At 29.8% G+C, this 11,506-nt stretch overlaps 2 protein-coding genes across 8 annotated transcripts; both read left to right on the forward strand.

Annotated features, from left to right (window-relative positions):
• Positions 1 to 397: 397 nt before the first annotated feature.
• LOC123670046 lies at positions 398 to 3,355 on the forward strand. 4 transcript variants are annotated; one of them, XR_006745862.1, is made up of 5 exons: positions 398 to 503; positions 958 to 1,272; positions 1,352 to 1,518; positions 3,069 to 3,182; positions 3,311 to 3,355. XR_006745862.1 is itself a non-coding variant. In XM_045603555.1 (5 exons), the coding sequence occupies exons 3-5, from the start codon at positions 1,356 to 1,358 to the stop codon at positions 3,048 to 3,050; spliced, it is 540 nt and encodes a 179-aa protein (XP_045459511.1). In that variant the 5' UTR covers positions 398 to 503; positions 958 to 1,272; positions 1,352 to 1,355; the 3' UTR covers positions 3,051 to 3,139. The 4 variants fall into 4 exon arrangements, 2 of the variants coding, with proteins under 2 accessions (XP_045459511.1, XP_045459510.1); XM_045603555.1 differs by lacking the exon at positions 3,311 to 3,355 and adding an exon at positions 2,057 to 2,381 and having other exon boundaries at positions 1,352 to 1,564; positions 3,045 to 3,139; XR_006745861.1 differs by lacking the exons at positions 3,069 to 3,182; positions 3,311 to 3,355 and adding an exon at positions 2,057 to 2,624.
• Positions 3,356 to 4,122: 767 nt separating this feature from the next.
• Positions 4,123 to 7,080, forward strand: LOC123670048. 4 transcript variants are annotated; one of them, XR_006745864.1, is made up of 5 exons: positions 4,123 to 4,228; positions 4,683 to 4,997; positions 5,077 to 5,243; positions 6,794 to 6,907; positions 7,036 to 7,080. XR_006745864.1 is itself a non-coding variant. In XM_045603557.1 (5 exons), exons 3-5 carry the CDS (start codon positions 5,081 to 5,083, stop codon positions 6,773 to 6,775), a joined length of 540 nt encoding a protein of 179 aa, XP_045459513.1. In that variant the 5' UTR covers positions 4,123 to 4,228; positions 4,683 to 4,997; positions 5,077 to 5,080; the 3' UTR covers positions 6,776 to 6,864. The 4 variants fall into 4 exon arrangements, 2 of the variants coding, with proteins under 2 accessions (XP_045459513.1, XP_045459512.1); XM_045603557.1 differs by lacking the exon at positions 7,036 to 7,080 and adding an exon at positions 5,782 to 6,106 and having other exon boundaries at positions 5,077 to 5,289; positions 6,770 to 6,864; XR_006745863.1 differs by lacking the exons at positions 6,794 to 6,907; positions 7,036 to 7,080 and adding an exon at positions 5,782 to 6,349.
• The last annotated feature ends 4,426 nt before the right edge of the window (positions 7,081 to 11,506 follow it).

The following is an 11,506-nucleotide window of genomic DNA, read 5'->3' on the forward strand; positions in this document are numbered from 1 at the left end:
GAAATTGTAAAATCAAAAACTTAATAACTTAAAAGTGTGCATATTGTTACCTATTAAATTCAAATGTTGTAGTTTAAATTTTCAAAATTTAGAGATTACAGTTTAGAATATAACTTAAAATAAAAAAATAATATATAATGTATTGGAATTTAGAATCTTACTTAAAGAACTTTGACGGGGAGATGTCTTTTGACTACCGTATGTAAAGGTACTGAGGATTTGGTTTCTTTTTGTTTGGTTGTTGTTGTGGATTAGTTTATGTATACAGCTTTCTTCAATGATTTTATATTTTATAGATGCCTGATGATGGTCCAATAAAGGATCGAAACGTCGCATGAATTTGCAATTGGTGGTTTGATTGGCACCCTATGTCCACTTTCCTGCTAATCGTCAAAGAATATTTATAATAAATGGACACAACGATAAATAATGAAAATTTACCGAGGGGATTTTTTAATAACATCAAACAAAATTATGGAGAAAAAGTTGTAAAACATATTAAGGTTTGGGCCAATAGCACAGTAAAATTAGCTTCACTAAAGAATAGACGAATTTTTTTATTACAATGTAGACTCAATAAGGTTATACCGAAACATATTATTCAAAACTTTAAATGCACATACCCGTTACTTTTAGAAAAACACCCTTACAATAAACAAGTAGATAAATTAATAAAGAATTTTCATCGTTCTTTTTTAAATATTGAAATAAAGGTAACAATATGGGACATTGAACAACTACTGATAAAAATACAAAATTTAAAAGAATTAATTGGCGAAGTGGTACCGCGAGACGTCTTGGATAAGTGTATAAATATGAATAACAATAGATTTGATAAACTTTTTGACAAAATAAAGAAAAATAACATTAAAAAATTATCGAACTTAGTAAAAGAAAAATTGAATAGAAATAATTTGGACAATACAAATAACAAGGTGTTTAATTTTACAAATATAGGGTTACCAACAGAAGTAGAAAGTATCCTGAAATTGGAACCTAAATTTGGGGTAGAGACAAAAAATAATATGAAGTATCTACCTACGGTTATCAAGGACGTTGAGTATGGTATTGCATCGGTAAAGGTAGAAAATTGTGAAACCACTGAAGAAAATATTAAAAATAATTTAAGATCCAGAGTAGTTAATGTCATTTCAAATTTTTATAAAAAGAATAAATTGAATGAAAAACATCAGATAATTAGAAAAAATTTAACGTATACACGACGGTTCCTCAAAGATAGACAAGATTTGATTGTTGCACGATCAGATAAAGGTAATAACACTGTAATAATGTGGAGGGAAGAATATAGGAAGGAAATGTTTAATTTAATTAATGATGAGAAAACTTACAGGAAAATGGATAAAGACCCCACTAACAAGTTCGAGCGTATAGGTAACAATATAGTCAAGAAGATGATGGGATTAAAATTAATTGATAAACCACGTGCTGAAAGGTTGACGTCGAGGTACACGGTTGCTCCGCGGATCTACGGTTTGAGGAAAACACATAAGAATACATGTAAATTGAGACCAGTAGTTAGCTGCATAAACTCACCCAGTTACAAGTTAGCACATTATTTGCATGAACAACTAGCTCCATTGGTAGATACATATCAGTTTAATGTTAGGAACTCGTTTGAATTTGTAGAATTTAGTAAATCCGTAAAATTAGAAAGTAATTATGTTTTGGTATCATTAGATGTAGTGTCATTATTCACCAATGTAAAACAGAAATTAATATTAGAAGTAGTTAATGAAACTTGGAATAGTATCAAACAATTTGTCAAAATTCCTAAAGATATATTAATTGAATTGATTAATTTTTGTTATATGTCGAGTTACTTTGTGTTTGAAGGTCAGTATTATTCACAAATAGAAGGTAGTAGTATGGGTAATCCGGCTAGCCCCGTTATTGCAAATATGGTTATGAATTATGCAATTAGTAAAATCTTAGAATCATTACCATTTGAAGTTCCGTTTATTAAATTATATGTAGATGACACAATGGCAGCGGTGCCCGAGAGTGAAGTTGATAATATTCTAAATTTATTTAACAGGTTTAATGAAGACATACAGTTTACTTTAGAAATAGAACAAAACAATCGCATCTCTTTCCTTGATATTTTGATAGAAAGAAGAGAAGGGTGTTTAATTACTGACTGGTTTATCAAACCGATAAGTTCTGGTAGACTGTTGAATTTCGAATCAAACCATCCACGTGCACAAAAGATAGGAATGATTACTGGGTTATTGGATAGAATGATTAAATTAAGTAATGAAGCACATTGGGAAAAAAATTATAAAATTATTAGTAACTTGTTGTTAAAAAATGGATATAATAAGTCTTTCATTAACGCGATTGTAGGAAAATTTAGACAGGAAGTAAGTAATCGTTTGAATAATAACATTAGAGTCGCAAACTCCTTCACATATTGTCGGTTTCCCTTTATTAGAGGACTGTCATATGAAATTAACAGATGTTTTATAGGCACAAATGTAAGATTAGCTTTCTATAATTTATTGAAGATAAATAGTGTTTATACTAAATTAAAAGATCCTTTAAAAAAAGAAGAACGTAGTGGGTTGGTATATAAAATTACTTGTGAGTGTAACCGTTGTTATATAGGACAAACTAAACAATTTCTTGTGTCGAGAGTCAAGCAACATGTGAATGATTGTAAAAATGTTAACGCCGCAAAAGATAATAAGACTGCTTTAGCATCCCATCATTTTGACCAACATCATAATTTTAATTTTGAAAATACAAGTATATTAGACAACGAAAGAAATTGGTTTAAAAGAAATATTAGTGAAATGTTTTTTATCAAAGTAAATAACACAGTGAATAAAAGAACAGACACAAATAATTTGAGCATTTTGTATAACGATATTTTAAAAAAGTATAAATCTGAAATATAATATAAGTAAATGTATGGAATTTTCCTGAAAATAAGTAATAATTTTGAAAATTAATAATTTTGAATTGTAAGTGGCAACATTTGGCATTTTGATGATTATTTGCATGTAACATCTGTGTTCAATCAGACATAACGAGGGGTTTTTTGACAGTTGTGACATCCTTGTGGAGTGACGTGTTTTCGGCCGTTAACAAAAAACTAAAATTAAAAAACAAATTGAAGGATGTAATTTAATAATCACAAAGATGTATTGATGCGACTATATGTGAGTAAAAGCTTATATTACAATGATTATAGTTCAAAATCCGTATTTAGTACACTGGTAGTGGGTAGTTTGTTTCTTGTACAATGTAACGTGTTCGGCTATGGCTTATGTATAATTTGTTGTTTTAGACAAGAAAATACAAGAAATTGGAGAACAAAATGTAAATGTAAAGAGCAATAACTACAAAATATAAATTGTAATGTAAATTTTGTAACTAGCCAATTTTAAATGACATAATTTTAATGACAATTTGATAGGAAATGACTAATATTTTTTAAATCTTAACAATTTAAATAATGAATAATAAAAATTAATATATAAAATTGAAGAAAAATACATGTGGGTAGAAATAATATAAATTAAAGGAACCAAAATAGGAGGAAAAAAAAATTATAAATTTAATTAACATATGTAAAGGTAATATAAAATGTTGGTTGTTGATCGTTGTGTAGATATTGTCAGTCTTTGATGGTTTTGTGTGTACATATATGATTGGTGTTTTAGATGCAGTTCAATAGTCAAGTTCGGAGAATTTGATGCCTTGAAATTGTAAAATCAAAAACTTAATAACTTAAAAGTGTGCATATTGTTACCTATTAAATTCAAATGTTGTAGTTTAAATTTTCAAAATTTAGAGATTACAGTTTAGAATATAACTTAAAATAAAAAAATAATATATAATGTATTGGAATTTAGAATCTTACTTAAAGAACTTTGACGGGGAGATGTCTTTTGACTACCGTATGTAAAGGTACTGAGGATTTGGTTTCTTTTTGTTTGGTTGTTGTTGTGGATTAGTTTATGTATACAGCTTTCTTCAATGATTTTATATTTTATAGATGCCTGATGATGGTCCAATAAAGGATCGAAACGTCGCATGAATTTGCAATTGGTGGTTTGATTGGCACCCTATGTCCACTTTCCTGCTAATCGTCAAAGAATATTTATAATAAATGGACACAACGATAAATAATGAAAATTTACCGAGGGGATTTTTTAATAACATCAAACAAAATTATGGAGAAAAAGTTGTAAAACATATTAAGGTTTGGGCCAATAGCACAGTAAAATTAGCTTCACTAAAGAATAGACGAATTTTTTTATTACAATGTAGACTCAATAAGGTTATACCGAAACATATTATTCAAAACTTTAAATGCACATACCCGTTACTTTTAGAAAAACACCCTTACAATAAACAAGTAGATAAATTAATAAAGAATTTTCATCGTTCTTTTTTAAATATTGAAATAAAGGTAACAATATGGGACATTGAACAACTACTGATAAAAATACAAAATTTAAAAGAATTAATTGGCGAAGTGGTACCGCGAGACGTCTTGGATAAGTGTATAAATATGAATAACAATAGATTTGATAAACTTTTTGACAAAATAAAGAAAAATAACATTAAAAAATTATCGAACTTAGTAAAAGAAAAATTGAATAGAAATAATTTGGACAATACAAATAACAAGGTGTTTAATTTTACAAATATAGGGTTACCAACAGAAGTAGAAAGTATCCTGAAATTGGAACCTAAATTTGGGGTAGAGACAAAAAATAATATGAAGTATCTACCTACGGTTATCAAGGACGTTGAGTATGGTATTGCATCGGTAAAGGTAGAAAATTGTGAAACCACTGAAGAAAATATTAAAAATAATTTAAGATCCAGAGTAGTTAATGTCATTTCAAATTTTTATAAAAAGAATAAATTGAATGAAAAACATCAGATAATTAGAAAAAATTTAACGTATACACGACGGTTCCTCAAAGATAGACAAGATTTGATTGTTGCACGATCAGATAAAGGTAATAACACTGTAATAATGTGGAGGGAAGAATATAGGAAGGAAATGTTTAATTTAATTAATGATGAGAAAACTTACAGGAAAATGGATAAAGACCCCACTAACAAGTTCGAGCGTATAGGTAACAATATAGTCAAGAAGATGATGGGATTAAAATTAATTGATAAACCACGTGCTGAAAGGTTGACGTCGAGGTACACGGTTGCTCCGCGGATCTACGGTTTGAGGAAAACACATAAGAATACATGTAAATTGAGACCAGTAGTTAGCTGCATAAACTCACCCAGTTACAAGTTAGCACATTATTTGCATGAACAACTAGCTCCATTGGTAGATACATATCAGTTTAATGTTAGGAACTCGTTTGAATTTGTAGAATTTAGTAAATCCGTAAAATTAGAAAGTAATTATGTTTTGGTATCATTAGATGTAGTGTCATTATTCACCAATGTAAAACAGAAATTAATATTAGAAGTAGTTAATGAAACTTGGAATAGTATCAAACAATTTGTCAAAATTCCTAAAGATATATTAATTGAATTGATTAATTTTTGTTATATGTCGAGTTACTTTGTGTTTGAAGGTCAGTATTATTCACAAATAGAAGGTAGTAGTATGGGTAATCCGGCTAGCCCCGTTATTGCAAATATGGTTATGAATTATGCAATTAGTAAAATCTTAGAATCATTACCATTTGAAGTTCCGTTTATTAAATTATATGTAGATGACACAATGGCAGCGGTGCCCGAGAGTGAAGTTGATAATATTCTAAATTTATTTAACAGGTTTAATGAAGACATACAGTTTACTTTAGAAATAGAACAAAACAATCGCATCTCTTTCCTTGATATTTTGATAGAAAGAAGAGAAGGGTGTTTAATTACTGACTGGTTTATCAAACCGATAAGTTCTGGTAGACTGTTGAATTTCGAATCAAACCATCCACGTGCACAAAAGATAGGAATGATTACTGGGTTATTGGATAGAATGATTAAATTAAGTAATGAAGCACATTGGGAAAAAAATTATAAAATTATTAGTAACTTGTTGTTAAAAAATGGATATAATAAGTCTTTCATTAACGCGATTGTAGGAAAATTTAGACAGGAAGTAAGTAATCGTTTGAATAATAACATTAGAGTCGCAAACTCCTTCACATATTGTCGGTTTCCCTTTATTAGAGGACTGTCATATGAAATTAACAGATGTTTTATAGGCACAAATGTAAGATTAGCTTTCTATAATTTATTGAAGATAAATAGTGTTTATACTAAATTAAAAGATCCTTTAAAAAAAGAAGAACGTAGTGGGTTGGTATATAAAATTACTTGTGAGTGTAACCGTTGTTATATAGGACAAACTAAACAATTTCTTGTGTCGAGAGTCAAGCAACATGTGAATGATTGTAAAAATGTTAACGCCGCAAAAGATAATAAGACTGCTTTAGCATCCCATCATTTTGACCAACATCATAATTTTAATTTTGAAAATACAAGTATATTAGACAACGAAAGAAATTGGTTTAAAAGAAATATTAGTGAAATGTTTTTTATCAAAGTAAATAACACAGTGAATAAAAGAACAGACACAAATAATTTGAGCATTTTGTATAACGATATTTTAAAAAAGTATAAATCTGAAATATAATATAAGTAAATGTATGGAATTTTCCTGAAAATAAGTAATAATTTTGAAAATTAATAATTTTGAATTGTAAGTGGCAACATTTGGCATTTTGATGATTATTTGCATGTAACATCTGTGTTCAATCAGACATAACGAGGGGTTTTTTGACAGTTGTGACATCCTTGTGGAGTGACGTGTTTTCGGCCGTTAACAAAAAACTAAAATTAAAAAACAAATTGAAGGATGTAATTTAATAATCACAAAGATGTATTGATGCGACTATATGTGAGTAAAAGCTTATATTACAATGATTATAGTTCAAAATCCGTATTTAGTACACTGGTAGTGGGTAGTTTGTTTCTTGTACAATGTAACGTGTTCGGCTATGGCTTATGTATAATTTGTTGTTTTAGACAAGAAAATACAAGAAATTGGAGAACAAAATGTAAATGTAAAGAGCAATAACTACAAAATATAAATTGTAATGTAAATTTTGTAACTAGCCAATTTTAAATGACATAATTTTAATGACAATTTGATAGGAAATGACTAATATTTTTTAAATCTTAACAATTTAAATAATGAATAATAAAAATTAATATATAAAATTGAAGAAAAATACATGTGGGTAGAAATAATATAAATTAAAGGAACCAAAATAGGAGGAAAAAAAAATTATAAATTTAATTAACATATGTAAAGGTAATATAAAATGTTGGTTGTTGATCGTTGTGTAGATATTGTCAGTCTTTGATGGTTTTGTGTGTACATATATGATTGGTGTTTTAGATGCAGTTCAATAGTCAAGTTCGGAGAATTTGATGCCTTGAAATTGTAAAATCAAAAACTTAATAACTTAAAAGTGTGCATATTGTTACCTATTAAATTCAAATGTTGTAGTTTAAATTTTCAAAATTTAGAGATTACAGTTTAGAATATAACTTAAAATAAAAAAATAATATATAATGTATTGGAATTTAGAATCTTACTTAAAGAACTTTGACGGGGAGATGTCTTTTGACTACCGTATGTAAAGGTACTGAGGATTTGGTTTCTTTTTGTTTGGTTGTTGTTGTGGATTAGTTTATGTATACAGCTTTCTTCAATGATTTTATATTTTATAGATGCCTGATGATGGTCCAATAAAGGATCGAAACGTCGCATGAATTTGCAATTGGTGGTTTGATTGGCACCCTATGTCCACTTTCCTGCTAATCGTCAAAGAATATTTATAATAAATGGACACAACGATAAATAATTAAAATTTAAATTATTTATTAGACACGTAAATAATGTTAATTACCATATTTCTTTATTAACTTCTCAACTTATATACTTTCAATCCCTAAATGGATTGACAGCAAATAAATGATCGCTGACGTTTATTTTACCACCCAAACAAAGAGAGGCTACTTAAAGAGACGTATCTCATTTATTAGCGCTATTTGGCCCGGACTGTATGACCCATAACAATTATTGTAGTGTTGAATAGTTGAAGAAAGTAGTTAGTACCTAAATACCAAATTATCTTACTTATAATTAATCAGTGCCTAGTTCTAAATATGAAATGATTTTTAAAGCTAAAAGATTAAAAGTTTCTTATAATAAACTAATTAAATTAATATTAATTACAATCACATCAAAGCGAAGTCAAAAATTAATTCCGCGTTGCGCTAATTTTCATTACGGTTCGTTGTGAAGTTCTTTCAAGGGAAGCGATGAGACAATAGCATAGTTGGACTACTTCCAATCGCACAATGCTTCTACATTCTCGCTTTAGTCTAGCTTAGAATCAGATGGAAGCTGATATAATGCTTGATTTAGACAAAGCAGAAAATATCAGTTTGTATTCTGAGAGGTCGGCGGCAATTCACGAGTACGTTCATAAATATATGATAATTGTCTATTCATATACAAAATTTTATGACAGAGAAAATACCAGGAAGAATATTTCAATGAAAACATTTCAAAAGTATTTCTGAACCGGGCGGATTTGTTTTGGAGAAATCACTTAATAATGCGGGCGGGTCCGCGGGCTGTTGGCCGACTAGGCAAATTCGCAAGGGAAGGGTCTGGATGTCCTTTCACGGCTTAATTCAGAAAAACCGTGAGATTGCCGGATCTTTATATACTGTTTGTAAATCCGACCGTCGATGTTTCAACCCTTCAAGCGCCTCTAGTGCCTATAATATAAAACGTTATTCGGGATTTTGACCCGGTTCTTAGCTCACGACTGCCGGAAGAGACGTATTAGTGACAATGTTTCGTTTGATGTTACACTCATCCTTCAACTCACCGCTTTGTCAGGGACGGAAAGTTGTTTTATGTATTTATTGTAACAAAACAGTGTAAATAAACACATCATTTTATTCTAATATTTTTTTATAAAGTTATAAACCCATAATTCGACACTTTTTATTCAACGTAGCTAATTTCTAAGAAAGCCTACTTTTTTATGTAACATTAATATGACAATAAAAAAAAAAAATATACATTAATTTTTCAAGCTCGAGACGGGTCACCGTAGACGTTAACAAATGAGAACAATCAAGGGCACATTTTTTTTTATTATTCCGTCCGTTACAGTGGATATGACACTTCAATAAATATGTAGTGTAGTGAGACATGACAAGGAGAAATAAATCTACGCGAGGGTTGGGTCAAGCCGCTCAACTAATATCTTACAACTAGTTATTGGTGCGCTATTCGCTGTAAATTAACCACGACGAACCCTCGTCGAAATTTTGAAATACAACATTAAATTCACTTCAAAATGAAGAAAATAGCTGTGGTTCCAGTAAGTTTAAAGTCTAGAGATAACTGTACAATATCTAATTAAAGTATCTATTTCTTTTCTTAAACAATCAATGATTCTCTTAGTCTTGTTAATGATGACGATTTTTGGCTGTGTACTTGGGTAGTTTCTGGTGCTGGGTTGTTTGGTGTTAGGTTAGATGACATTTGATTAATAAATAGTTGTATTTGCTCACAAACGAAACAAAAAACTGACTTCAATTATATCAACAAGTACAACTACGTAAGTAGGCGAAAAATGGTCAAGCCAATATTATTTATAACTGCTACCCTAGTGGCTATGTAAAATCATTTCAAACTGAGAAAAAATTCAAATATCTGGATCTGGCGCACGAGACTGTCGACATGTGGGATGTGAGGTCCACTAAAATCACCCCTATCGTAATATCTGCCAACGGTTTGATGCCGGTTAGTCTCGCTCGCCATCAACTGCAACTGGGGATCCGGGACGCTTAGTTTGCAGCCAGAATGCAGAAGGCGGTGTTACTTGACTCGGCTAGGATAGTCCGCCGGTTTCCTAGCCTACAGTCCTAACCCCCGGCCGCTGATCTTCCTGCCGGGGCGTAATCCTTTACCCGCTTATATTTATATATGTAAGTATTTGTAAATTTATTATATTATTTATGTATTATTATATGTATCGATTATATATTAAGCGGGTGGAGTGGCATCTAGTCAATTAGTAAGATCCAAGAAATACATATAAAGTAATACTTATAATAAAATAAATACATATATCACACCAAGACTCGAGGCGGGATTCGAACCAATAACCCCTCAGAACAGGAAGGCGAGTCACTACAAACTGCGTCAACGGCCAATTAAGAAGTGATTTCGAATTAGATCTAAATTAAATTTAAATTTCCATTCTAATGCCACATATTCCCATATGACACGCAAAACCTTTCGATTAAAAAAATCATCAAAATAGGCAAACCCAGTCAAATGTTCTGAGGTAACATATATAAAAAAATACAATCGAATTCAGAGCCTACTTACTCCTTGTATGGAAGTCGGTTAAAAATAAAGATTTTGTAAAATTAATAGGTCTATATAGTATTTGGATTTGGCGACCAAAATAATAACGAATCAGCTGAAAAAAGTAATAATGAAAATATATTTCTTTAAGAATTGATGGATCCGTTAACAGCAAGAAAAATCCATTTGATAAGTCACTAAACTCTGAAAAACTGCTGACAAAACCCCACCGAACGCCTTTTCCGGCACGGTCTGATTACAAAGTTTCAACAGAATGTCGAGAAAAGATTTTTTTAATGAATATTAATTCCTTGGCAGTAAAACAAACTTTACTCTTCAGGATCGGTAATTGCTTCGTTTTTCGTTTAAGCTGAATTTAGAAATCTCCCCAAGGTTATAAAAGTTTTTTTGCGTCTATAGCAGTTGGACCGAAAATCGTTTTTTATAACAAAGTTGATTCCTTTAATTTAATTAGCCGTATTTTGTGTTTATATTTCAATAAAAATAAGGTTAATTGTATAATTATCATCTCTTAGAAAAAAATTTCTACATTTTCTATTTGTATTTTCTTTTTTAAATAATTAAATACATTGAATTAACGTTTAATATCTGGTAATAAAGTATCTAGGACAATTCTAGATCAAATTATCAAATTTTTATTTTATTAAGTATTAAATAAGTGATGTGAATTTTTGCGATTTTAACAATTCCGTGCGGATTTCTTTGTAACAAGTAAATAATATATAATTTTAAGACTACCGCGGGTTTTATTTAAGCCAATTTATTTTCTATTAAAAAAAAGAACATACAATTTTAAGTCAGTTAATTATAAAATGAATATAAAAATAACAAAGCTCCATACAAACATACTCGTACATTCCTTATTTTAAATCCAGAAGCTTACATGTTTAAAAATGCTAGGACACGCCTTTATTTATTAATACTCTAGAGACAACAACGAAGAAAAAGAAAACTGCCGAATTATACAAATGTTCATCACGTACTGCGTTTCCTCAAGGACAGAATTTTTCAAAATCATTCCTCAGTGTGGATTCGTCAGGGTAAATTTTTGAAATGAAACTTCTTTAGGCG

The sequence above is a fragment of the Melitaea cinxia genome, chromosome 4, assembly GCF_905220565.1.
Source record: "Melitaea cinxia chromosome 4, ilMelCinx1.1, whole genome shotgun sequence".
NCBI lineage: Eukaryota > Metazoa > Arthropoda > Insecta > Lepidoptera > Nymphalidae > Melitaea > Melitaea cinxia.

Bases quoted from the DNA above. Each gene is read 5' to 3' on its own strand.
- LOC123670048 (XM_045603556.1), top strand. From the start codon at position 5,081: ATGGATAAAGACCCCACTAACAAGTTCGAGCGTATAGGTAACAATATA. The intron at 5,290-5,781 runs GTTAGCACATTA...TTTATTTAACAG, and splicing joins ATAAACTCACCCAGTTACAA to GTTTAATGAAGACATACAGT.
- LOC123670046 (XM_045603554.1), top strand. From the start codon at position 1,356: ATGGATAAAGACCCCACTAACAAGTTCGAGCGTATAGGTAACAATATA. The intron at 1,565-2,056 runs GTTAGCACATTA...TTTATTTAACAG, and splicing joins ATAAACTCACCCAGTTACAA to GTTTAATGAAGACATACAGT.